This window comes from Anopheles gambiae, chromosome 2, assembly GCF_943734735.2.
Source record: "Anopheles gambiae chromosome 2, idAnoGambNW_F1_1, whole genome shotgun sequence".
NCBI lineage: Eukaryota > Metazoa > Arthropoda > Insecta > Diptera > Culicidae > Anopheles > Anopheles gambiae.
The window spans coordinates 34,185,721-34,210,101 of NC_064601.1; the positions used below are offsets into that span (position 1 = coordinate 34,185,721).

At 43.6% G+C, this 24,381-nt stretch overlaps 5 protein-coding genes across 5 annotated transcripts; 1 reads left to right on the forward strand and 4 right to left on the reverse strand.

Moving 5' to 3' along the window:
• Positions 1-237: 237 nt before the first annotated feature.
• On the reverse strand, positions 238-22,672 carry LOC1268493 (uncharacterized). Its single transcript, XM_061649160.1, has 34 exons — positions 22,467-22,672; positions 22,008-22,394; positions 21,773-21,936; positions 21,404-21,687; positions 21,165-21,327; positions 20,995-21,084; positions 20,823-20,936; positions 20,683-20,698; positions 18,798-19,004; positions 18,315-18,695; positions 18,075-18,238; positions 17,645-17,919; positions 17,379-17,569; positions 17,320-17,332; positions 14,477-14,585; positions 13,977-14,399; positions 13,789-13,890; positions 11,200-11,311; positions 10,740-11,155; positions 10,406-10,683; positions 10,163-10,342; positions 9,249-9,514; positions 8,980-9,177; positions 8,453-8,891; positions 8,234-8,396; positions 8,087-8,176; positions 7,943-8,031; positions 5,165-5,722; positions 4,920-5,085; positions 4,692-4,781; positions 4,439-4,524; positions 1,846-2,716; positions 1,626-1,780; positions 238-1,557 (listed from the first exon to the last, which is right to left on the reverse strand). The coding sequence occupies exons 1-34, from the start codon at positions 22,600-22,602 to the stop codon at positions 1,200-1,202; spliced, it is 7,734 nt and encodes a 2,577-aa protein (XP_061505144.1). The 5' UTR covers positions 22,603-22,672; the 3' UTR covers positions 238-1,199.
• On the reverse strand, positions 5,147-5,775 carry LOC1269163 (gustatory receptor 5a for trehalose). The gene has a single exon (XM_307762.4). It carries the CDS (start codon positions 5,707-5,709, stop codon positions 5,161-5,163), a length of 549 nt encoding a protein of 182 aa, XP_307762.4. The 5' UTR covers positions 5,710-5,775; the 3' UTR covers positions 5,147-5,160.
• On the reverse strand, positions 11,088-11,681 carry LOC3290784 (uncharacterized). Its single transcript, XM_061646093.1, has one exon. It carries the CDS (start codon positions 11,675-11,677, stop codon positions 11,165-11,167), a length of 513 nt encoding a protein of 170 aa, XP_061502077.1. The 5' UTR covers positions 11,678-11,681; the 3' UTR covers positions 11,088-11,164.
• Positions 13,535-14,693, reverse strand: LOC1269164 (glutathione S-transferase 1-1). Its single transcript, XM_307765.4, has 3 exons — positions 14,477-14,693; positions 13,977-14,399; positions 13,535-13,890 (listed from the first exon to the last, which is right to left on the reverse strand). The coding sequence occupies exons 1-3, from the start codon at positions 14,564-14,566 to the stop codon at positions 13,735-13,737; spliced, it is 669 nt and encodes a 222-aa protein (XP_307765.2). The 5' UTR covers positions 14,567-14,693; the 3' UTR covers positions 13,535-13,734.
• On the forward strand, positions 15,048-17,410 carry LOC1269165 (gustatory receptor for sugar taste 64a). Its single transcript, XM_061646092.1, has 6 exons — positions 15,048-15,883; positions 15,963-16,126; positions 16,186-16,469; positions 16,536-16,701; positions 16,845-16,934; positions 17,011-17,410. The coding sequence occupies exons 1-6, from the start codon at positions 15,466-15,468 to the stop codon at positions 17,143-17,145; spliced, it is 1,257 nt and encodes a 418-aa protein (XP_061502076.1). The 5' UTR covers positions 15,048-15,465; the 3' UTR covers positions 17,146-17,410.
• Positions 22,673-24,381: the final 1,709 nt, after the last annotated feature.

A 24,381-nucleotide genomic window follows, 5' to 3' on the forward strand; every position in this document is an offset into this window, starting at 1 on the left:
ACTCTAAAAGCTGACCGTAATAAACACCATCATTCCGTACCATCTGCACGTGAGAAAGGTCGCTTCCGTCCGCGGGGCACCGGCTGCGTGACCTCCGTCCGGACAATTATTATTAAATTAGCCTAGATGCAAGCTTCCTCCCAAGCATCGATCGCCATTAGTGCGTTGGAGTTAATTCATTTTCGGTGTGTCGTCACACTGGCCCCAATAGGCGGGGAGAGGGGAAGGAGGTGTGAATTTTCATCACCAAACGAGATCGGGCATTTGGGGCGGGCGATACTGAAACCCATTCTGCCGCTGCTGCTCATTTCCATTTAATTAAATTTTCCACATTCATTTGCCCGTCCAGTCCGGTCAGCGAACTAAACCGACGGCGTCTTTCGTCTCAGCGGAAGAATCAACTTTGCATAAAGTTATCGAGAAAAGATGATGAATATCGGCCCTCCGTAACCTGGTTTTGTTTAAAAAAAAAATGCAGATAATCAGGCAAAGCATCGTTTTTTCATTATTTTTTTTTGGTACACGTTTTCACACATTTGCATTCCAGGCGAGACAGCACAGACGGTATGCAATATTGATACCGAAACGATTGTTTATTAATGAGCTCGGCATGCTCGGTTGGAGCGTTTACAATCGATTAGATTTCAGCCCTTTTCCCGATACCGAAGCGAAGGATGGTGCCGGTTTAATACCAAATACCCTCTTAAAGATGTCTCGCTAGAGACGCTTCCAGGAAGGATGGTTCGGAGTTTGATTTTTGAAGCGAAGCCTAGATGATCAAAATTGAACCGTGGGTTTTTGGAGAGGTAAATAAGATACAGTCTTTCCCCACTGTTTGCTGGAAATAGTTTCCCCTTTCCGGAAGGGTTATCGGGAAAGGATGAACGCCAATAAAAAGAGTAAACAGCAAACATCCAAAGCACGCTCACACAAGCAACAAAATGCTTACACTATTAGTATTTGTCATCAAACGGGTCGAATAAACCTGAAATTATATCAAAACCCAAAAAAAGGGAAACCATATTAGAGGCAAGCTCTCGGGAGTGGCACTACACTCACACTCAACATGGAACGGCTACGGTACGAGTACATCGAATACAAACTACACAAACAGCAAACGACGTCCAACGACAAAAAAACACGGAAAGCGACCAATCGTCCTCATCGTATACAAGCGCAGCAACAATTCGGAACCACGCTTACAACGTGTCCATGCGCTTTAGCTTACACAAATCCACATCCGATGCTTCGTCCTTGTGGAACTGTATCAGCACCAGCTCGTACGTAATGATTGCCCCCGTCACGTTCAGCACCAGCTGGCGGGTCATGCTGAAAAACTTGAGCCCGGTCAGGGCGACCGTATCGGTCGTCACCTCCTCGGCGAACCGTTTCGCCTCCAGGCACCAGCCCTCGCGCGGTATCGTTCGCAGTACCTCGATCGGGCGCTTCGATTCGTCGTTCACTTCCGCCGCAAACATGGCAACGGCTAGCGTACGGCCGATGAGAATGATCAGATTGAACCAGAAGTACACGGTGTGCACCAGGGTGGGTCGCGAGCTAGAAGAAAGGAACGCACTTGTACGCAGCTGAAGAATCTAGACAGACACCAGCACCGAGACACTTACTTCATGCTGTTGAGGATTTGAACGCAGATGAAGAACAGATTGTTCGAAATGGAGAGCATCGTGATGGCGGAGATGTGATCGTCCACTGTCGTCACTAGATCGCACACATTCCGATACTTTTGCCGCTGTTCGCCCCAGAACTGCTCCGTCATTTTCTGGCGCAACGAAAGATATCGAATAAATTTACTCACATCCTCAACAACCTGCACGGAAAGAGTACCTCTCGTTTGTGCAGGAACAGATGGGCGTTGATGCGTCGAAAGGCGTGCGACAAACCCATGCTGATGACGATCACAAACAAATCGACATAGCTCCACATAAAATTGCAAATCACGTTGAAGAATTTGGTCAGAAAGCCGCGCCACGTCGAGTACGGGAAGTAGTAGTACACGAATGCAAAGTTGGACTTGAAGAACGCTTCGTACGGATCGTGAACGGCGGGACAGTTGTTCGAGTAGTGTACCGCCGCCACGATCGAGAGCAAATGCTCGGACAGCGACAGTGCCATCACCATGATCGAGCAGAGCTTAATCCGGTACGCCAGTACCGCCCGCTCAAATAGACCCTTCTGCGGTGGCAACGAGTCATCGACGCGGGCCCACTTCACCATCAACGCTGGCCACCGTTGACCGAGCCGCCCGAACCGATACATGGCATACAGGTTGTAGCAGTAGAAGAACGCCGTCACCATCTTCTGAAAGTGGTACCGCTTGCTGGCGAAAAAGTACACCGACATGGTCGCGAGAAAGCCGATGCCAATCGCACAAAAGTAGGCGTAGAACGTACGGCCCGCCGTGTAGGAAAAGCGTAACTTTCGCGGATCCTTCGCCAGTATGCCACAGACGGGCATGATGGAGAACAGCTGAGCCATCATCAGTACGCCGCGGGACGCTTCGTGAAAGGTGCCATTGAACAGCCAATCCTCGCGACTGGCCCGCCGCTGCACCCTTGGCCAGTGGAGCCAGGACGCACACCAGCGCTTCAGGCAGGTGTGCCAGGTCGGTTGAATTAGTGGTTTGGTATCGTGGTTTTCACTCACAGCAAATCCCATCTTCCTTCGCTTTTCGCTCACTAGCTCATCGATCTGCAGACTTCAAAATAAGAAAATAACCAAGAAATGCAACTCGTTGAACAAAGTATTGCAATTGATTTTGCACTTATTACCTTATTACATTATTTCGCCGAAATAGAAGTTTGTTCTCGAGAAGCTTTAGAGCCATTCTACAGCTTCAAGCGTATTGTACATTCAAAACACGACTGCGGCAAAGATTAGTCACTGTTTTGCGCGGCCTTTAAGTTGGTGTGTAGAATACATAACTTATAAGTTCATTATACTCATTGAGCATGCAATTGTGATCCTATCTCACCGTTTGCTGTAAACAACATAGTTTAAATGGTAATGCGACTAGTAATCTTAGGGCACTGCTTTGTCATAATAACTGTTTGTTTTGTTTACGCTACACAAGTATTTGTGTCCGTTTGCAAGACACAAATACTTGGTACAATATTTTCGGATAAAATGAAATTTCAATAACTTTTGTAAGGGATAAATTCAAAGGAAATAATTATGAAGAATGTTGGAGAACATTCGAGATAGACAAAACTGAATGCAATGAATTGTTTAATTATATTCTTTATCAACTTACATAGAAAAAATCAAAAACATCTAAACTTTATAAGTTCACTACAACCCTCCCAAAACCAATCGTAGTTAACTACTTTATAAAAACGATAGAATCAGTCAGTGTACATAATTAACTTCCCCACTGTCTTATCCTTCGCAATTTAGCACCACAGCTGGTAATTTCTATGAGACAGTTTTAAGGTTTAATTTTCTTTATAATTTTCTTATTATATGGCCCACAGAACGATAGTGAATTTATGCCTTTTATCCTTGAATAAGCTTTTTGATCCTTTCTGAGAAAATCTCAATTCGTTTGGATCAAAATACATTTTGAATGCCCTTAAACATAAATCCTTGAGCTCTGAACGTAAGGGACAATATACATTTGTTAAAGTAAAAGGAAGTACTACTACCTACTATGCTGATAGACAGTTTAACAAACCATTAACAATGATAGAATAATTAGAACAATAGCTTTACGAACTTAGTACACTAAAGAAAATAGATAAAAACAAAAATTCTCAAGAACACATTTTTTAAAAATGTATCCTCCAGTCTACTTCCTCCTTCAGTATACTATTGATTTTTGTATTAATAATGAAAGTCACTTGGATTTTTGTTTAGTTAAAAGTATTAGTTGAATTAAAAGTCAAATTAGTTAAATTAAAAGTCCAATTTGTCACACTTATTGCAGCACACACGTAACGATAGAAAACTAACAAACCTTTTGTACTGCAGTACTACCAACTTTCAATTCCCTGTTTTTTTTTATTAATGAGAGACTGGAGTAATGACAAGAATTGCTTAAGTGGACTAACAACTTCGCAATACTTCTCATTGAGTACTGCTGTCAAGTTTTATTATCTACTTACTTTTTCATTATCTCTTATGCTAACCCTCACCGCCTCTGTTATGTTCAAAACTTTCCACCACAACTACTTCCTTGAATGCCATGCCTTGTTGACCAACGTAACGTAGCCACTTTCGCAGTGACATCGATTGAATTTATTTTTTCTTGCCACTTTTCTCCAACAACCAATGCGACAACCGACCTGGGCTTGACCATCAGCATCATCATCATCGCTTGTCATCACCAAGTTCCGGTTCGCATACTTGACCTTACGTCCGGTCCGGGCCGGAAAAGGAAACCCCATAGACACGCTGGCACACTGTTTTGTAGGCTACTCACGTGCAAGGATTATCGTCACCATTTTTGGCTTCCGCTTCGTTAACCTGCGTCAAAACCAACTCGTACGTTACGACCGTAGCTGCGATCTGCGGGAAGAAAGGGGTTAGGACAAACACTGGATTAGCAAGAGGAGGAGTGGCTAAAGAAATGGTAAGAACCTAGGCAAAAAGCGTGGCTAAAGGATCCTCTAACCCAGGAAGTGAATGGAAAGGAGAGAAAGTAATGGTAGGCAGAGGGTGATGGTAAAACATGCCTTCAGAATGAGTTTGCGCGTTAAATAGAAAAAGCCATAGCCGTTCAATGCCACCGAGTCATGCTCGACCTGTCGATGGAACCGCTGGACCTGCAGGGTGGGAGAATGTTGAAAGATGATATCGTTACATGTTATGTTGGTTTTCTGCAGCTCCAAATAGGTTAGCTTCAAATGACGTGTGCTAGGTTTCACTTTTGTCGGTAAAATAAGCATCGAAAGCATGCGTACCTCATCAGTGTAGCCGTACTCGTCCGGTAGATTGTAGAACAGGGTGCGTGTCCGGCAGTACTCGTCATGGATTGCGGAACCGTACAAGGAAACGGCAACAATGCGCCCAATAAGGTGAAACAGCGAATACCAGAAATACGAAGTGACGATGAAAGACGAATTCTGTCTATGGAATGAAGAAATATTGAATGCCGGATTGAAGAAGATGTGCTTTTGTACAGCTCCGATCTAACCAGCAAACTCACTGGAAAACATTCACTAGCTGGACGCAGATGAAGAACAGATTGCTCGCATAAGAAATGACAATAAACACGCCAATATGATTGTTCACGTGCCGTATCAAACCTAGTACACGCCGGTAGTGCGTGCATTGGTCCTTCCAAAAGATGCCTCGATGGTACAGCTTTTCGGAGCTTGCGATCACATCGTTCACCTGCGCCAAGTTCGTGCGGAGGCCGACGCTGACGGATATCAAGAACAGATCCACATAGTTCCAGTACACCGTAAGCAGCGACGTGATCGTTTGTGCTAAAAAGCCAATGTATGGGTTGTAAGGCACGAAGGAGAACATTTCCGGAAACGCTTGTTTGTAGTGTGCTTCCAGCAGGTTCGGGATCGGACACCGGTAGGCCCGATGCAGTCCAGCCGGCTTCGAAAGCACATGTTCAATTAGTCCACTGGTGAGCAAAACTGTCGCCACTAGCCCGACCTGTCGTGCGTTTCTGCGGCAGGCAGCGCTCAGTCTCGGCTGATCCGGCAGGGATTGCTCAAGCTGTACCCAGCGGGACATAAGCTGTGGCCAGCTGCGTGCAAGTACCGCAAAGTTGATTGATATTAGTAGGTTTAGAGTGAAGAACCACCACGACACTGGAATATAATGTAAAAAAATCGCCTCAAATTAAGTTGCTCGAGCCGCTGTGCCAACGCCATCATGACGTACTTATTTTAGCAAACTCAACACCACTATACCAGAAGGTGGCGAAGGAAAAGCACGCCATTATAAGTGCACCCAGCTGTACGAATAGTGCGTACAGGTTGCGCCACGATAGCAGTCTCCAGTGGATACTCCACCAACGGCCACACCACACACCATCGAGCGGTAGTAGACCAAACATTTGACCCACAATCAACACCGGTCGGATCGAGCGGCAAAAGTATCCTCCACCGTTGATGAACCGCGGCCGGTTTGGCGGATGGTAAAAGTCTTCTGTAAGCAAAGGAAACATTGCTGTAGCACATCACCACATTATAGTACTGTTCAAAGCATGCGACTTACTATCAAGAATTCGCACAGTTTTGGAAAGCATTTCCGTTGAATTGTTGCTTTTCTCTGCTGGATATATTTTCTGTAAACCCATTGAAACTCCGATGGTGCGACGACACAAACATTACTAAACCGAGACGACATCCAGACCGGGATATTTAAACGTTTCCTTGGCTGGGAATGCAATGGGAAATGTGCAAATCATGTATGATCATGTAAGCTCAATTGTAAGAAAACGTGAATAAGAGCGCGTTTTGAGGGAATGGTTGAAGACATGTCTTATGATATCAATCATCATAGGAAGTTCATTGAATGGATAGTAATGCAAGGGAGAAAACTATTTTGCAAACTCATAGTCAACGCAAACGGATTAAAATATGTGTTTATTTAAATATAATGTTTAAGCTTGTGAAAAGTCTAATAAGGCGACTATTCCGTGTGTTTCGTATTTTATTGACAACGGCGATTTTTTTTTGTTTCTTCATACAATTTATTGACAACGGCCGATAATATTAGCACTTTAAACATTAATAGTAAGTAAATCAACTCGTTCAAAGGCTATCACAAGAAGAACATTTAGGTGCACTATTTAACAGCAACAGGTACTATGTTTTACGTCACTTTTATCAAATTTTAATAACCAACTTAAGGACAAATTCTAAACAAAATTGAGAACCAAATGAAAATCATTTCAAAAAAATATTTTGAAAAACAATGTAGTACCTCACGATTAGGTACCATAAATATAGATTATTTCGTAAAAAAACACTCATTTTAATTAACTCTTCAATAAGTAAAACAAAAATAAGTGTTTCGATACTATTTTATTATACGGGCTATTTTTTCACTAAGTCACTATTACGACAGTATTTTGTTTATCATGCGGGCGTGCGGGAACAGGTGTATGTTTGCTACTTATTTTATGGAAAACCCGAACCAAGGACCAACGTGTAATGTAACAGCGTTTTGTACTGTTCCAATACATCCATTGCAGAACTCATTTTCACCAGTTTCATTGTGTTGAAGGGTTTACAATAATTGGGTTTAAAGTGTGCAATTATAGAATATGAATGAATATGAATATTACCTTTTGAACATTGATTTGTTCATTGATTGAACATTGATAGTGGCCAAGCTGCCCAACCCTATAAAAATGATCTATACTTTATAATGAAAAGGTTCATGAATTATATATTCCAAGCGTAGGTGAAAAAGTTCAATCAATATTTACATTTTAAACACGTGCTATGGAGGTGGATATTTTGTTCAAGTAGCATTGCTTCTAGAGAAGTTTATTTCCAATTCACTGCAGCTATTTCTCTTGCAGCCTTATCAAAACTCATTTCAGTAGAAATATTCGTTTGAGAGAATATTGAGTTGAAGCAATTTCTTAATGGGTGAAAATTTTCAACAGAACGATGGATAGCATTTTTAAGAGAAATTTCAACGACAATTTTATGTCGAGACCTGTCGAGAGAAAATTTTCGTTGAATAATGGTTCTCTTTTTGTAAAATCAACGTGCATATGAAAATCAGTTTGCGATTGAATGGTTTCTTTATTAAAATAAAAAAGGGGAAATACAAAACAATTCGGTGAAATACAATATAGACGTGGATTGAAGAAGCTCATTTAAATATATTAATTTATTATCACAAGCAATGGTGGAGCTTTAGTGCTGCATTAAATTCTCACTGAGTAACACGCAAATACACATGCACACATGTTGGAAGGTGCGAAGCACATGTTTAGTAAAGTCTTTTTACACCATCACAAAAATCGCTCTTTTCCGAAGACGGGTTAACCTCCTTCAACATCACAAGCTCGTACGTGATAAGCGTGCCTGCCATCTGTAAAAGCAACAAGTATTTAATGCAAATGAGGTTAATAACTTATAAAACTTACCGCAAGTATGACGCTTCGATTGAGAAAGAAAAATCCATGTCCCGAGAGACAGTTCCGACCAGACAGGAGCTCTTGCGTAAATCGTTGTACCTGAAATTAACCAGCTCCAGTAGCAATTCAACAACACGTACTGTTCGTCATACTCACATCGATAGTCCAGCAGCTCATCGGCACGGAGCGTAAGATGTCGAGCGGTCGCAACGATGCCACATGTATGTTGGAAGCGATCAGCAGCATAACGAGCGTTCGAAAAATTAGAAATGCGAGTGAAAATTTAAAGTACAACTCCGAGATGAGTGAGGCAGAGAACCTATAGAGGAAATACGGTTTTAGTGTCCGGAAAGCTACCATACATCCCTAACTTACTGGAAAGCGTTGTACATCTGGTAAAAGATAAAGTAAAGATCGGACGCGGTAGTGCAAACGATGATCGGTGCCATAATGCCCTCCATGTACGCGACCAAGCTCGAGATCCGGCCATAGTCCAGCCGCAACCGCTGCCAAACCGGGCCCATCACATGCCGTCCCTTGTACTGGGCCGCATGGCGATAGAACTGCTCGTACCGCCGGGCAAGCCCGAGTGCCACAAAAATGATGAACAGATCCATAAACGTCCACACGTACAGGAATATCTTGTGCGTCAGCTCGAGCAGCAGCACAGCGGGCAAGCTGTACGGCAAATAGTGGAAGAACTTGGGATGCTCGCGTTGGTAGAACAGCGTCCAGAAGGGTGTACTGTTGTCGCAGCGCTTAAAGTACTGCAGGTTGGTGTTGTACACCGAGGCGACGTGCAATGTGTCCTCCACTGAAGGGGGCGATGAAAATAAGGAATAAAATGTTTAGTAAAGTGGCAACAGCGCGCGTTTGTTGTGTGCCGCCTGCCGTAAGCTTACCAAAAGCGAGCACAACCATCGTACTGCCAATCGCCGCGACGACACGCTTCAAACTCCAAAACCGTCTCTCGGCGTACGGAGGATGCAGAAAGTTTTCCTCCAAGCTGCGCCACTTCTCCATGATCGTTCGCCAGCGTGCCGCTATGGCCAGCAGTACGATTGCTCCGGACAGATTCAGCACGTAGTAGATTATGTTACCTGCGAGTGAAGACACGACATTTGAGTGAGCCTTACTGCTCTACTCGCAGGCCACACGCGACGTTACTTACTGATTTCCGAGGTGCCCAGCGTGTCCACGGTCAGGCTGTAATAAATGTGCGCCACCAGCGTGAGCAGCCCGGACAGGAAGAAGTAAAAGCTGTAGACGGTACCAGGCCCAAACCACCGAAACCGAATATCCTGCAGCGTTCGACCGTACAAGCCGCCAAGCGGAAAGAGCGAAAACAATTGCGAAATCAGCAGAAACGGCCTCACCGCCCGGTGGAAGTCATCAATTGCTGGCGATTCCATGGTTGATCGGGATCGGCGCGTTAATTACCACCATGTATCATTACCGCGCGGTGTGCGGCGTGGTATCGTCTGCTTCGGCCCTTTGCTACGAAACGAGTGTGGCTTGTGCCCTTGGCTGTCCGGCGCTACACGATTTCGAAGGATCCTGGTGCTAGTGAAGGTTGCGGTCAAATGAGCTGGCTCGCCAACAATCAAACATTCAAGCATGGCTCGAGGAGAAAGCGATTAATTAAACTCCCGGGAGCGGGAGAGCGTCAAAACGTGCGAATGCTTGCAGGTGCTGTTTACGGTGCTGTGTGTGCGTTGAGTGTCACGCGATTACGGAAGGGGGAAATCAAACCCAACCGACTCAAAAGTAGGAGCAGTCGGTCGAGGTGTCGGGTATTTTTTTCACCTGATCCAGCAGTACCAACTCGTACGTCACCAATGTCCCGGCCATCTGGAATGACATAAACAACAACACCGCTAAGCATTACTGCAATTTGATCCTTGCATTGCATGTTTCACGGGCTAAACAGGTACAAACAATCACTTACCGCTAGAATTAGCTGACGCTTTAGAAAGAAAAATTGTTTTCCAGAAAGGACATTTTCACCCGAAGCGACTTCGTCTGTTAACCGTTGCAGCTGGCCAAGTGTTGGGGAAGTTCGATTAGTATGTTTATGATTTCTACTCACCAGACCAACTCACATCAATGCCCCAATGCTGGGAAGGCACGTTTCGCAGCAGCTGAAGAGGGCTGGTAGAGGCGGCGTACACTCCCGATCCAACATAAAGCATCACGATCGTTCGGAACATGAGAAGCAATAGCGAGTACCAGAAGTACACGTAGTTTGCAATGACTCTACGGCGTCTGTGGGGGGAGTGGGAATGAATGTTTCCAATCATTGTAAACAACTCACCAACAAGCACTTACTGAAACCCATTGAAGAGCTGCGTCGCGATGAAGTACATATCGTTCGCACAGGCGAGCAGGATCAGGTGTCCGAACTGGGCGTCCAAAACTTGCACCAGCTCCGACACGGCCACGTAGTCCATGCGCACGTCGTGCCAAAAGTTGGTCGGACAAGCGATACCCTGCACGGCGACCAAGCGTCGAAAGATCTGCTCGTACCGGAACTGGGCACCGTAGCAGAACGAGATGATGAAGATGTCCAGGTACGTCCAAGTGTAGCGCATGCAACGGTTGATCCACTGAAGTGAAGTCACTCTTTTAAAATCCACAACTCTCGATCTCGATCATGTATTACCTCCGTTATTGCAATCGTAAACCCATTGAACGGTAGCCAATGGAAAACGTGCGGGTGCTCGCGTAGGTAAAAGTTCTGCCATACCGTCACGTTGGTCCGATTGCACGTAGCTATCTGTACGATGTTGCTCTGGTACGCGGAGTAGTAGTTCAGCCAGTCCTCGACTAGCGCCAGAGCAAAGATGGCAAAGCCGGTGAACCGTATCTTCCAGCCAAGTGCAAAGCGGCCCTTCGATTGGCGGCGATAGTGGTCGCTCAAAAACGAACGCTCACAGCGACTGAACGCACCCAGTATCGACTGCCAGCGGAGGGCTATGAAGAAAAACAGCCAGGCCGACAGGTACACCACCACCATATAGATGCAGTTAGCTGAGGGGAAAATGGTAAGACACGCACACACATTAAAAAAAGCCCATTCTATTGCAATTACACTTTTAACCACTCGCAGAATTCCGACGCACCGAAGTAGGCAAGGTTCAGTCCCTTCCTAATGTACCACCGGATGAAGAGGGTGCAGTAAATGCCGGTCAGTGCTAGATACACCAGCGAGTAGATGCAGCGGAAGCTTCGCAGCTTGAAGCGAGCCGTGCGGTAATTTGCACTGAATATGTTCACCACCGGCAGTAACGTGATGCACTGACCGAGCAGCAGAACTTTTGCCCGGAATATGTTGAACGTGATCGGGAGGAAAAAGTAAAACAATAAAAGGGATGATGCAATTTTCATCAAACATAACAAACAAAAATCACGCGTAATATTGGTACAGTGCTTCTCCAGTTTACCCGGTGCTACAGCATGATGGAACGAACCAACGCACGGGCGAACGTACTGTCGACCGAAACTTTTCCAATTTCCACGCCCATACCCATTGCCCTTGCGAATGTGGGGATTCTCGATGCTCATGGTTTTGTTGAAATGGTTTGCCGCTTTTTCGTACATCTGCACCGATGCTACCTACTACTGCTGTGTGCAAGCAACGGTGGAGAATGCGAACGCGAACCAGAACGCAAGAGGTAATGACACTTTTGCTATTTCCACGGCGCTGTACGTTACGCTACGCTATCAACCTCGGGCGATCACCTATTGGAGGTTCCTAATAACGAAAATGCGTGACTACAGATTGTACCGTGCATCGTCACGTGTGTTGTGAGGGTGCCGTTTGCGTAACCAGGAAATGGTTTCGATAAATTTAGTGTTGCGATAGGCCGGAAAGTGAATGTCTCTATTTATTATCGTTATTTTTCATTGAACGATTGTTAAATTTAAAGATTTGACTCCAGATGAAAATTAGAGTTCGAAACAATAGAATATTTTGACATTGAAATTATCAAAAGGTATGATTTTATAAATCGACATGATATGACTATTTCTTTACAAATATTATGCTGATAAAATATGACGATTTTTTAAGCAATAAGGCCTTTTTGGACCGTTACTTCCGAATAAAAAAAATGACGATTCATTTTTTTTTTTTTAGTTCGTTGATTTGTTGACCCACATTAGACCTGCTACATAATTGCTACAATTAAGCAGTTGTCTTCGCCTTCTCCATGACTTGGTTCTGTTGAGCATATTTGTAATTATTTCATGGTTGATTCAGCTGAGTTTTGACACTGTATTAGTCACAAAATATTGAAGTAGTACCTAAGTAGACGTTGCTTTGCCAGTTGTTGTCGATCAGAGATAATCAGACATGTAAAAATGGCATCGCCCTATGGATAAACGGAGGAATTTTGATGTTTTGTTGAGATCAGGTCCAACAAAACGAAGATTTAATAAATTTCTCGCTGATTTTATGTGCTCAGCCACAGCCCATATCTGCAAACACTTGTGATTAAAAGATGTCATCTATCCCAAGTGCTAACCAGGATTACCTCAATAAAACAGCATCGTTAAAGCTTTGTCAGTCGCCAAAAATACTCGTTCGAGCCAATCTAACCATTCATCTCCTTTCATTTGCCAATCCTGGTCGCAAAATGCGACCAAGAATTTTGCGACAAGATTACAGGGTTTTCGAGGATTATATAGACATGTTCAGCGAGTTGTAGATTCGTTCAGGCAAATAATAGACTCTTTCAGCGAGATATAGAATTGTTCGGAAGTAGGCGTTGACATGTTCAGCGATTCTGTAGTGTTGTCATTTGTTTTGTTTATACCCTGTGCCGCATCATTTTTAGTGGTCCGTGTATTTTTGGCCTTACACCAATTAAACAAGAAAATCATGAGTAGGCTGCATTCATTGACCATACCCGATAATTTACTATACCCGATTCATACTTCGCAAGGGCCGCATAGGAATGATAGTAATCCAATCCAACCAATTGAGGGTTTACGTGGCCCGAATAAATATTTACGAATAAGTGAGCTACTTCCGCCTTCCAGTTCATTAGCTCGTCGTGGAGCTTGCACACTACAAGACTTTAGACTGATAAATAAACAGTGATGGATGTGAACAGATTTTATAATTCTTAAACCGGATTTATCCTACGGAAAACAAAGAGCAACTCATGACTTTTGGTTATAAAATGTAAAATTCAAAAATATGTTTTTTTCTCACAGAACGCAAGAGAGAATTAATAACATTTTAGTTCCAGCAGTGTTCAGAGCATATAAGCTCTAAATTAAATTAAATTACACAATTTGTCCTTTTAACCCAACTAGCAAAATTTGAGGATTTACAGTACACTAAACTATTATTCAACTGTAACAGTAAACTCCCCTTCACCACAACTACTTACGTGGATTTTGTCTCAACCTTCACACGACACGATAATCAAATGTAACGGCTTAGAAACGTCTCACAAATACAACAAACACGCATTTATTCATACAAACCAACTCACCACATCAATGCAACACAGTAAATCTTTAACAACTTCGGCTTCTTATCTCGCTTTCATCACCGCACAGTCTAGCACACAGCAAAGCCAATTTTTACAACCATTATCTTGCACATTCTTTCGGTATTGGTAACGGCTTTTCAACGGAATCTGACGTCAATTCAACGCCTCCAGACCGGTGGGAAACTTGGAGCGCAAATATTCACCAACCTGACGGGCAGCTTCCTGATCATCCTCGAATCCTTTCAGCACCCGGCAGCTCTCATACCACGCGTTTAGTCGTGGATAGTTGGTCAAATCCAAACCGCAGTGCTGTAAACCAAAGTACGGTAGTAGTTTAAAACTTTCCGATGAAACAATACACATCAACACGCAATACACGTGGTAGTGTTACTTACGACGGCGGAAGAAATCGTCGGCACCAGGGAAAGGTCTGCTATAGTGAGATTTTCCCCGGCAAAGTAATCGTTCCGTGTCAGATAGTGCTCCAAGTCAGTGAGCGCCTTCTGGGTGGTGGTTTTCATTTCGTCTGAAATTTCCGTCGCTGCACCAGAAAACAGTGCACCGATGGTGCCAAAGAACTTGGGATAGAAAGAGCCCAAATCGTGATGCAGCACCCGATTAATGAGGGCCTTTTCCTTCGGAATGTTCGGGTAGAGCGTGTGCCCGGGACGGTAGGCATCGATTAGGTACGACAAAATGGCACGTGATTCGCCCAGGTAGAAGCCATTGTCGTCCAGCGTTGGGATCGTGTGCTCCGGGTTCATGCGCATGAATTCCTCGGTGCGCGTTTCACCGGCGAGTGGGTTCACTTCTTTTAGCTAGCGAACAGAATCGAACACAATTAGTGCACACTGCCTGCAAAACACTTGGCTGTACATTTTTCGCTTATACTTACATTCATCGGCAGTTCAAGCTCCTTCATCAGCAGCAACACCGCACGGGCCGGTGGGCTCATCGGAAAGTAGTACAGCGTTGGGACGGGCATGCTGATGGACGGTGGTGGTCTTTAAAAAGGGAACGCAAAACACTATCCTTTCTGCCTCCTACAACGCGACGAACTGTCCAGACTGTCGAAGACTGAACAAGGTGAGGCGTCTGGCGAATGTGTTCGAATGCATTCTTCGGTTTTTGGCCGGTAAACGATAAAACAGTACCGTAGCTAGGTCAGAGATAAGAGAATATCCCACACTCACCATACGTTAGTGCTTCTGCGATAGGACCGATAAGTGATATGCTTTTGCTGGTGGCTTTGAACGATGATTAGAGCATTGATTATGCTTCACCAGTGGCGCTTACTAGGGTTGGTTATCTTTTCCTTGAAGTACGATACCTGCATACATCGTTTATCACTTGGTGTGATGACAGAGGTTGGATTGTTCTCGTCGTATTAATGCATAAAATCAGCGAAAATCCACAAACAACAAAAAATATATACTTTAGTGATTATTTGTTTCAAAACAGCTGTATTTATACTGTTTGCCAACATCAACATATAATTTTTGGTGTAAAATTCAAACAAAATATTTCTATATTACATTTTGTTGATTAAACAATACCGAGTTAAGTCATAAAACACGTAACATAATGTTCTAAAGAAGGAACGGCAAGGCCTGTGTCATTCCTAGACCAGCTTACTGAAATACAATCACTGTCCCATCTACCTGTACTACTACAACTCATAAATCATCAGCGCCTACCGACAATCTATTTCATCTACCCATTCCGTCTATTTATGAGAAGTTTCCATTTTTCACCCAAAGGTAATTCGTGAACAATTAATAACTTTCGTACTAAGCACCCAGCACAAACAAAGTCATTTGTCCGCTGATCTCATTTCCCTAGCAGTAGAACGGTAACCATCGGAACAGAACGGTTAAAAGTGCGATGAATTTCCACAACACCATCCGTCCGATACTGGTCATATTTTTGCTATTTGGACAATTTCCACTGTACGGTGTCCTCACCCGTAAACCACTTCGCTGGCACTTTCGATGGTGTTCGCTTCAAACAGTGCTCTCGTTAGGACTGATACACGTGGGATTGTTCCTGTGTTTCGTGGAGTATGACCGCCTCAAGGCAATAGGTGTCAATGCGGACAACCTGATTGGACCGCTGTTCTATTTGGATGTGATCATCATCATGCTACTGCTGCTTCGTGTAGCCTATCGGTGGCCAACCGTCGTTCCGAAATGGGAACAGATAGAGTCGCTCGAGGTGATGCAGTACAATGCACGCCAACAAAACGCACGATCGTGTCGTAGAATCCGTGGAATAGCGTTGCTACTAATGGTATTGGGATTCGGTATGGAAGTAAGAAAGGAAGGAAGAATGCATTTATATATTTTAATATATATTGTACAACGCAATTGGATTGGTTGTAGCGGAACATATGCTGTCGATCGGGAAAACCGTGAACGCGAGAGTGGATGAAGCACGCACCTGCCACTGGAACTACAGCAATCTTCCGGAGTACTATGCGCTGCGCACTTACGGGTTCTTTTTCCGAAGAGTACCATACAACTTTCCCTCCTTTATATTTTTAGAGGTAAATATATCAATTTTCCACAATGACAATTACAGCAGGTCACCCGTATCTTTGTTTAGTACGCAAACACAGCCTTAACGATGGCCTGGACCGTGCAGGATGTGTTGCTTATTATGATAAGCGATTCGATTGCAGGTTACTTTAAGCGCATCAATTCCAGGATTCAATTCTACACCACAGTTCAGGTTGTTGCTAGAGAAAAGTTCTGGAGCGAAATCCATTCTGACTACGTGATGGTATGCGAGCTACTGGAGCATGTGATGAGCATCTGCTCTCCATTGCTGGTCGTTTCTTGCGGCACTAACCTGTACCTGATATGCTATCAACTGTTCCATCTCGTTGAGTAAGTTGCTCTGTACCGTTGTATTAGTGTCCCTGGTGTAAGTTAATTTTTATTTACGTATTTTAGTCGAACTGATGATTTTATTATTGTGACGGTATTTACCTACTTTTCCCTGTTTTTCATAATTTTGAGAACATTTCTTACGATGCATTACTGTTCAGCCGTACATGAGGTCGCCCGTAAACCGCTCAAACTATTCCGCCGTGTGCCAACGAGTAATTGGTGCAGTGAGGTAGGTTTCTCCAGCCAAATCAAACCGCTTTGTAGGAGCCGCTAAACAGTAAAGATGCAAATTTCATACTTTAATCAATGCTGAGCACCTAAACAAATGCCTTCCGCGTCACTTTTGTATACTGACAGTGGCATCTTTTGCAGCTGGAAAGATTTTACAGCTTCATCCGCAAGAGCTCGATCGCGATAAATGCAATGGGGCTGTTCCGACTGACCAAGAAAACAATGCTTACGGTATGATTTGTAAAGAGTTTATTTATAAAACAAAATGCGATGCGAAACGTTAAATCTATTTCGCATTCATTTGTAGATGCTTGGAGCAGTTATTACGTACGAGCTAGTAATGCTACACTTTGCACAGACCACCGCCAACCAGGGCATCGTGCGAGCATGTTCCCCGGAGCAGTTTCTATTCCAGCCCAAGATGCAGATCACAACCAACTAAACGAGCCGAACACTTCAATCAATATAGCCACAGGGAAGGTCTTCTCCAACGCCTTTAGAGGAGCGATGGAATCGCATCAACACTAGCTCGTACGTCAATATAGATCCGGCCATCTGTGGATGAAGGAACTAACGATTACCTTTGACACTTCACCCCAACCAAACACTCACTTACGGTAAGAAATATCCTGCGTGTAATAGTGAAAAATCCCATTCCTGAGATGGATACACCACCGCTCGAGCAAATGCGCAATATTTCCAGCTCATCGTTGTAGTGCTCACTGCGTATCTTTTGCACCAGTTTGTGCGTTCGTACCGAATTTTCGTCCACGTCCGCTGCGAACCAAAGCTTTACGGAGGTGCGTAATATCAGAAAGGTGAACGAGTATCGAAAGTACCAATCGTTGATGTCGTACGGTTTATCTCTGTCGGGGAATTATTGTTTTTTTAGCGAAGGAAAACTCGACCTCATATCTATTGATTATCATAAGGTTACTTACTCCAACGCGTTGAGAGTCTGCAGGCAGAGAAAGTACATATCGTTTGCGCAAGAAGCGATCAGCAGTGGGCCGACAATGCGATTCGTCCGCTCGACCAGCTCGATCAGCCCGACAAAGTGTGTTCGCATTTCGCCCCAGAATGCTTCAGAACCGTTTTGTAGGTTACTGTCGATGCGTTTGTTTAGCTGACCGAAGCGGCACGCTATACCGGTTGCCACCAGCATTATGAACAGGTCGGTGAAGGTCCAAATGAATGTAAGCGAAATTGTCGTGTACTGTGGATATGTTTGAAAAAATGAAAGTTCAGGACATTCACAGATAATTTAACCAAACAAAATCGCCTAGAGTTATGCAATCTGCTTGCCAAAATGTTTGTATTTAGATTTTTTTTCCGTAAACTCAAACAGTGTTTGTAGATGGAGATGCTCACCAGTAGGTACATGGTCAAGAGATGATGGTACGGGACGGATTGGTAAACCGACCCGAATGTCAGAGTGCCATACAGCTTGAGCGGATTCGTTACATTATACTGGCAGGTCAAGCTTTCCTGATACACGTTGTACGCCTGGTTGATCACGTACACCACGTGTTCCACTGAAAAGCAGTTGCGAAGCAAAATTATCGAACGAAAGCTACGATAAGCCACCACCGCCCGGCTCCACATGCCTACCCAATGCAGACGTAAGGATGCAAACCGCTAAGCCGATCACCTTTCGCCGCAAATTAATGGCACCGTACGGGCGGGCAAAGAACATCTCTTCCCGTTCGGCCCAGTACACCATAAAGCCACGCCACGCCTGGGCCAATCGAACGAACAGCAGCTGCAGCAGCGTGCACATCCCGAAAAAGATCGGTTCGGCAATGTTCATCGCGTTGATGCCGACGCGATTAAGCCGCACCAGCGCCGCCGCCATAATAAACAAACCGCCCACAATGCTGAGCGCGCTCAGCACGATGTACGGTGAAAAATAGTGAAATCGAAACGCGCTCGGATCGGTGGCCGTAATGTTCGACAGCGGAAACACTCCGAAAAGCCGAGCCCAGCGCAGCACTTTTCCAGCAAACAATGGCGGGCCGGGATGTAGAGAAAAATAGAAAACTCTCCTGTTACGGGATATTGTGCCTAAAAGCACATAAATACGGAAACGCTTACCGGATGCGATGGCCAGATAGAAGCGCTCCTTCCGATCATCGATCTCCGCGGCAGGCCTAACGAATGTGACGTTGCCACGCTTCCGCAACCAGTGCCACCGGGAACGGGTGGGCCGGGTTGCGTTGCTTGAACGCACCGGCCCCGGTACCATACGAAACCCGAAACCGACCTCAATCATCGTGCACCGGCGAACGCCATTGCTGGAATCTTACCGGCACAATATACGCGATGGTATGGATAAATCACGCTCACTGGATAACCATCCAATGAGTTGCTTGTCCACCGGTGCACCTCGGCGAAGCGTAGGGCAGCAGCAAGGCCATCGAAAGCGTCAAATTGTACACATCGAGTCAGCTTGTTTTGGTAGACACGCAGCAACCCACCCAGGTCCCTAATAATCTAATGGTATTATTGCACGCCATAAAGTACACCGTCACTTGAAGCACTTGACATTGGATCCGTGGTTGGTGCGTGTGTGTGTGTTTTTTTTCGCTTTTCTAGGATTGTTTTGCTCCAACAAATTGAATCACATAATACGAAATTAATCCTTTCGATTTGTTTACTCGCCACGGGTGTACATGATCAAAGCGAAGATATAACAGTGCGAGAGGGGAAATAATGTCAGATATTGAGGCAGCTGGTGCAATTTGCTGCTCGGCAGGCACGAACACCCATTTAAACTATTGATTTGTACAAAGGATATTTGTAGCAAAATTGTTTACTTACACTGTCATGAAATTATTGGTTTTATGCTTCTCGGAGTATTTTGATGCTCTGACTGAGATTTGTTATCAATTGAAAATCACGTGTTTATGACGCATCGTCTTTTCACATATATGCAGACTACTAGACCCAAAGTTATCAGATATCAACCAAATGCTTAAACATATTTTATATTTTTATTTTTTAATTTTTAATTTTAATGCAAAACTTACCCATTACATATTGTTTGTGTACATTTAAGCGACCGTTTGCATTAGGCACACTACAATATCAAACGACTTGTTTACAAGCACCCTTTTAGTATGGAAATAAAAATTTTACGGATATTATTATGTCATGTTAATGTCTAAAATGTATTGTTGATTTAAAGCCTTGAAATTGGTAGTTCAATAGCTTTTTAACAAAATACATGCTTTCGTTAACACTTCTTTATACCAACATGCAATAAGTTGCCAATCCAAAGTTAACAGTTTAAACGCAGTTTTAGTTTTATTACATTACCTTCAGGATTTTCATTCCACCATTTTCTTTATTCGATCTTTGTATTCCAACACCAAGCCACCAGAAATCATCCCTTGCACAGGAGGCAATCACCTCCTGCCCAACAACCAAGTGCCCACAGAGCCCCTCAAGGTCCACCACATATCTGAACGGTGTAAATGTCATCGGTTTCGGATAGAATCAAATTCGAATCTACGCGAAAAAACTTGTTAGCTGAACTTTGCCATCCCTGAAATCCAACACAACGACCGCAATGAAGCTTCAAGTGATTTCTTAACCATTGGAGAAGTACTAACGGGCGGTATGGTACGGGCACGTAGGTCGACGCCTCTTGACGCAGTGCTGTTGAGTCAGCATTGAGAACGTCAGAAGGAGAAAAAAATATTGATGAAGTTATCGGACGTACTAGACGGACCGGTTCGTTGCTCAAGACACCACAGGCCATCGCTACGGTTGCTTAGAACTAAGTTTAAAACTTTTCCCCAGACTTTACCCTTTGGGATACGGTTGTCTTTTACTAATGTTTATCCGCGGTGATTGAAGGCATACAAAAAGCCGTCCCATAACGCAATCGTGGCTTCGCTGATCAATGCTTATTTATGATTAAACACACACATACACACACAAATACAAACACACATACGGAAATAAAATAACAAACCGGTCGCATAGTCCCACTGTTGGTAAAAGTGAAGAAGAATAGATAAAAACGCTGGGCTATGATCTCATCTTAAGCTGTAACATATTGTACTGGGTGCCAAAGAGGATTTTTTATGCTTCAAATTAGCAAGTGAATTAAACAGACACGTGTTCGAATCGTCTAAACTTGGTGCAAAGCGGTATGTTGCCCTTGCTCTCTGATTCTTGGTCGAATTTCAGCATAACCAATTCATATGTAACAATTGTTCCAGCCATCTGTAAAAAATAGAGTAATTGTTAAAACGTAAATGCTATCTTACTTTTGTTTCCTAACCGAAAAGAGCAGCTGCCGCGTAAGACTGAAAAAGCCCATTCCGGAAAGGGCAACCTTTTCGCTTTTCAGCTGCGTAGAAAATCGTTCAAGCTGTGAGAAAAAGAACATTTATGAGCGTTCGAAAACAATTCTTCTCTATCTATTCTATCATCTAGAATGAATAGCGCTACCTCCACACACCAGCCAACGTTGGGAATTTTCATAATAATATCCAATGGTTTTTTCGCACAGTCATGTATGTGGGCTGCCGACAGAAACACAATGACGGTGCGTACGATCAAGAAACCCAGCGAAAACCCATAGTAAGCGTCCTCGACAGTGTTGGCCAGTTTCCTGGAAAGTTGTTAACATGATTTATACACCATTATACACCATCACACTTTAACCTCGCGGTTTCAACTGATCTTACTTTGAGACATGCAGAATCTGCAAACAGATGTAGTACAGGTTGGTGGCGCACGAGATTAACATTGTCCACGATATTGCTCGATCGACATCGTCCAGCAGCTCGCAAACCGCGACGTAGTTGGTGCGGACTCGGATCCAAAAGTCCTCCCCAGGAATGAGCACTCCGTCCGACAGTATCTTCAGGTAGTTGTTAATCTGCTGAAATCGTGTCGCCAACCCGATACTGATCATGATGATGAAGATGTCTTGATAGTTCCAGTACATGGTCAGTGCGGAAGATACGTACTAGGGGGAAGAAATTAAAACCAAAACACCAACACATCTATTCAATCGGGAAAATCGTCTTTCTGTTTGCGGGGTACACGCCTACCGTAAAGAATACTGCACTCAAGCTATTGTAGGGGAAGTTTAGATAAATGTTCGCAAACCTACGCAGAGAATAATGCTGGAAGTAGTTGGGCTCCGTCCAGTTGCAGTACTTGATTTCCACCATCTGATTGTGCACATTGCTTACAATCGACAGTATATGTTCGACTGAAGCAGGTCAAATGGTAAGCGAAATTCAAACACTATTCCAATAGATACTGAATTATTGATACACTTACCAGCGGCTAGAAATACCAACGTAAAAGAAACAACACCCAGACGCTTCCGGAGACTCCAGCTCTGCATGTGGTACGGAGGTCTGTTAAACGTGTCATCTACTTCGTCCCATTTCATCGCTACCGAGCGCCACTTGGTGGCCAGGTTGAGAAAGAGCACGTTGATTAGACAGGCATCAATGAAGAAGATTAAACTGCTCACGTTCTTCGCGTTAATGCCGATCGCCTTTAACCGCCCATACTCATAGTACGCTTGCAGTAGGGCCGTCACTACAACGGTTAGATTAAGAATGACGCGCAGCGAGAACCATTTCAGGCGAAATCTCTTCGGATCATTTCGGGTAACACCGTAGATGGGAAATATGCCAAACACCTGTCCGAGTATGACAACTGTATACAGGAAAGGTAATGCAACAAAATATGCTTTATCCATAACCACATCAAGCAAAGAAAACAACTTACACGGACGAATACCACGCAGAAAGGTGTCCCGGTCGTCGTCAACAATCTTTGGACATAACTTCTGGCGCACTCGCTGGCGTAGAGTGTATCCTTTCGCTGCGAGCTTCATCGCGGTTGTGGTCACCGAACTGCACATTGTGGTTGCAAGGGTTCGCACGGATTCGAGCACCGTTGCGCGGTTTTCCTTATCGGGATTCGATCGAACACACATACATGGGTGGAGGGTTAAATAATTTAATTACGACCGTTTCTAACCATAGGACAGACACATGCTGCACGTGATGGAAAAGGTCGTTAGCTGGTGGTAAAGTTGTTTTCCAGTTACCACTTTCTTTACAAACGCTTGCGCTGCGAGCAATATTTGGTTTAATTTTTGTTATTTAATTTGTTTTTCCGTTTTAAAGTAAATGAATCCGACAAAAGGTAAGTTAATATTTAGAACTTACTAATTGATTTTTCTAGTTTGCAGTTTACAACGCAAGTTATATTTATTGTTACAATCATAAGATATATAATATGATTCAGTTTACTAAAGTTAGTCATGCATACGACTGAGTAAAAGCACTTTATTAATTTGTGAGCCAATCAGTAAAACTTTGTTGCGATAATTTGGCCTCCTTCCACTAAACAGTGACAATAAAGTATGAACTTTAGATTCCAGTTCACATTACACTTCATTCATCAAAAGCCATGTACGCAAAAAGATGTCCTTGCACAGAAGTTATTACGCGCCCATTCCCATCCATCGTTGCGTATCGTACGCCGATATGCAATTGCCGGTGGACATCTATCACCACGAACGTTAAGTACCGGTAATCCATGACAACCAATTAGCTTAAGCGGTTAGGCAAATATTGTCGTTCGGTAAAACCGCACAGCAAATCACTCATCACGCTTATCAGCGATTATGGTAATAGAGCTTTTTAACACCACTTGTTCAACAGGTGTAGCTAAGCGATGGAAATCTATCCAACTCTTCAAAGGTTGTATTTGTCTCAAGCAGAGATGTATGGATGAATGTAAATTTATTTTATATCTTCTTATTCCTCTTATAGATGCAGTGAATAACTCCATGCATAGCAACAGCATAGTATTCATTAATTAAATTGCAAGGGAACCCCTCATAATGAGTTTAATTCGTTCCAGTGACTCTTTCGTTATTTAAAAAAAACTCATTATGCGGCAATAGCAATAATTGGGAAGTTTTTGTAGTTTATTTCCAGTAAGATTTTCTTTAATAAGCCAGTTTCATCACAATTGAATTTTTGTTATGGTAAACATTCTTGAGCATAAATAAGGTCATTAAAGATTTCAATAATTGTATTGGCATCTACAACACACTTGCACACCACATATGTTGTCATATGAAATTCCTACAAGTGGCAGCATTTCGCAGGGGGAAACAATTCATGGGCAATTAGGTCCATAAAACGCGCTAGGAACATTCGTCAACATATACCACACACTTGTGCCTCACACAATGATATGACACTTTTCCTCCTGGCTATAGTTTCATATTGTTAGAATCAAAGCTTCTATTTGTCTGAGCTATAATAAAATTCAAATAAATGTTCGATGTTTACCGATATTGCATTTTATTTCACTTCGGCACAACAAACCAAATAGCAACACACAACGTTATTGATCGCATCGCACACTCGTTAAGAGAGGTATTGGTTGAGCATTTACATTTGCTTGTTATCCAAAAATCTCTTTATAAGAGGTACTCGTTATGACGGGTTCCACTGTATTTATTTTTACAAGAAAACTACATGCGTACTGTAGTGTATCGATTCGCTCATACTACACAAACCGTAAAGGATCTGCAAGTACGCCAACCTTCACATCTATAACCGGATAATCAATCAGCTGCGACCCAAGCCACAAGCTCAGGTTTGAGTAGAGCATCGTGTCT

Coding starts and splice junctions, on each gene's coding strand:
- LOC1269163 (XM_307762.4), bottom strand. CDS start 5,709: ATGTCCCGCTGGGTACAGCTTGAGCAATCCCTGCCGGATCAGCCGAGA.
- LOC1269164 (XM_307765.4), bottom strand. CDS start 14,566: ATGCCCGTCCCAACGCTGTACTACTTTCCGATGAGCCCACCGGCCCGT. Junction 14,400..14,476: donor AGCTTGAACTGCCGATGAAT/GTAAGTATAAGC, acceptor TCTGTTCGCTAG/CTAAAAGAAGTGAACCCACT. Junction 13,891..13,976: donor CGACGATTTCTTCCGCCGTC/GTAAGTAACACT, acceptor TTTGGTTTACAG/CACTGCGGTTTGGATTTGAC.
- LOC3290784 (XM_061646093.1), bottom strand. CDS start 11,677: ATGTACGAAAAAGCGGCAAACCATTTCAACAAAACCATGAGCATCGAG.
- LOC1269165 (XM_061646092.1), top strand. CDS start 15,466: ATGAATTTCCACAACACCATCCGTCCGATACTGGTCATATTTTTGCTA. Junction 16,127..16,185: donor CCTCCTTTATATTTTTAGAG/GTAAATATATCA, acceptor ATCTTTGTTTAG/TACGCAAACACAGCCTTAAC. Junction 16,470..16,535: donor CAACTGTTCCATCTCGTTGA/GTAAGTTGCTCT, acceptor TACGTATTTTAG/TCGAACTGATGATTTTATTA.
- LOC1268493 (XM_061649160.1), bottom strand. CDS start 22,602: ATGTGCAGTTCGGTGACCACAACCGCGATGAAGCTCGCAGCGAAAGGA. Junction 9,178..9,248: donor GCTGGGCACCTCGGAAATCA/GTAAGTAACGTC, acceptor CTTCACTCGCAG/GTAACATAATCTACTACGTG. Junction 8,177..8,233: donor TGAGCTGCTGGACTATCGAT/GTGAGTATGACG, acceptor GGTTAATTTCAG/GTACAACGATTTACGCAAGA.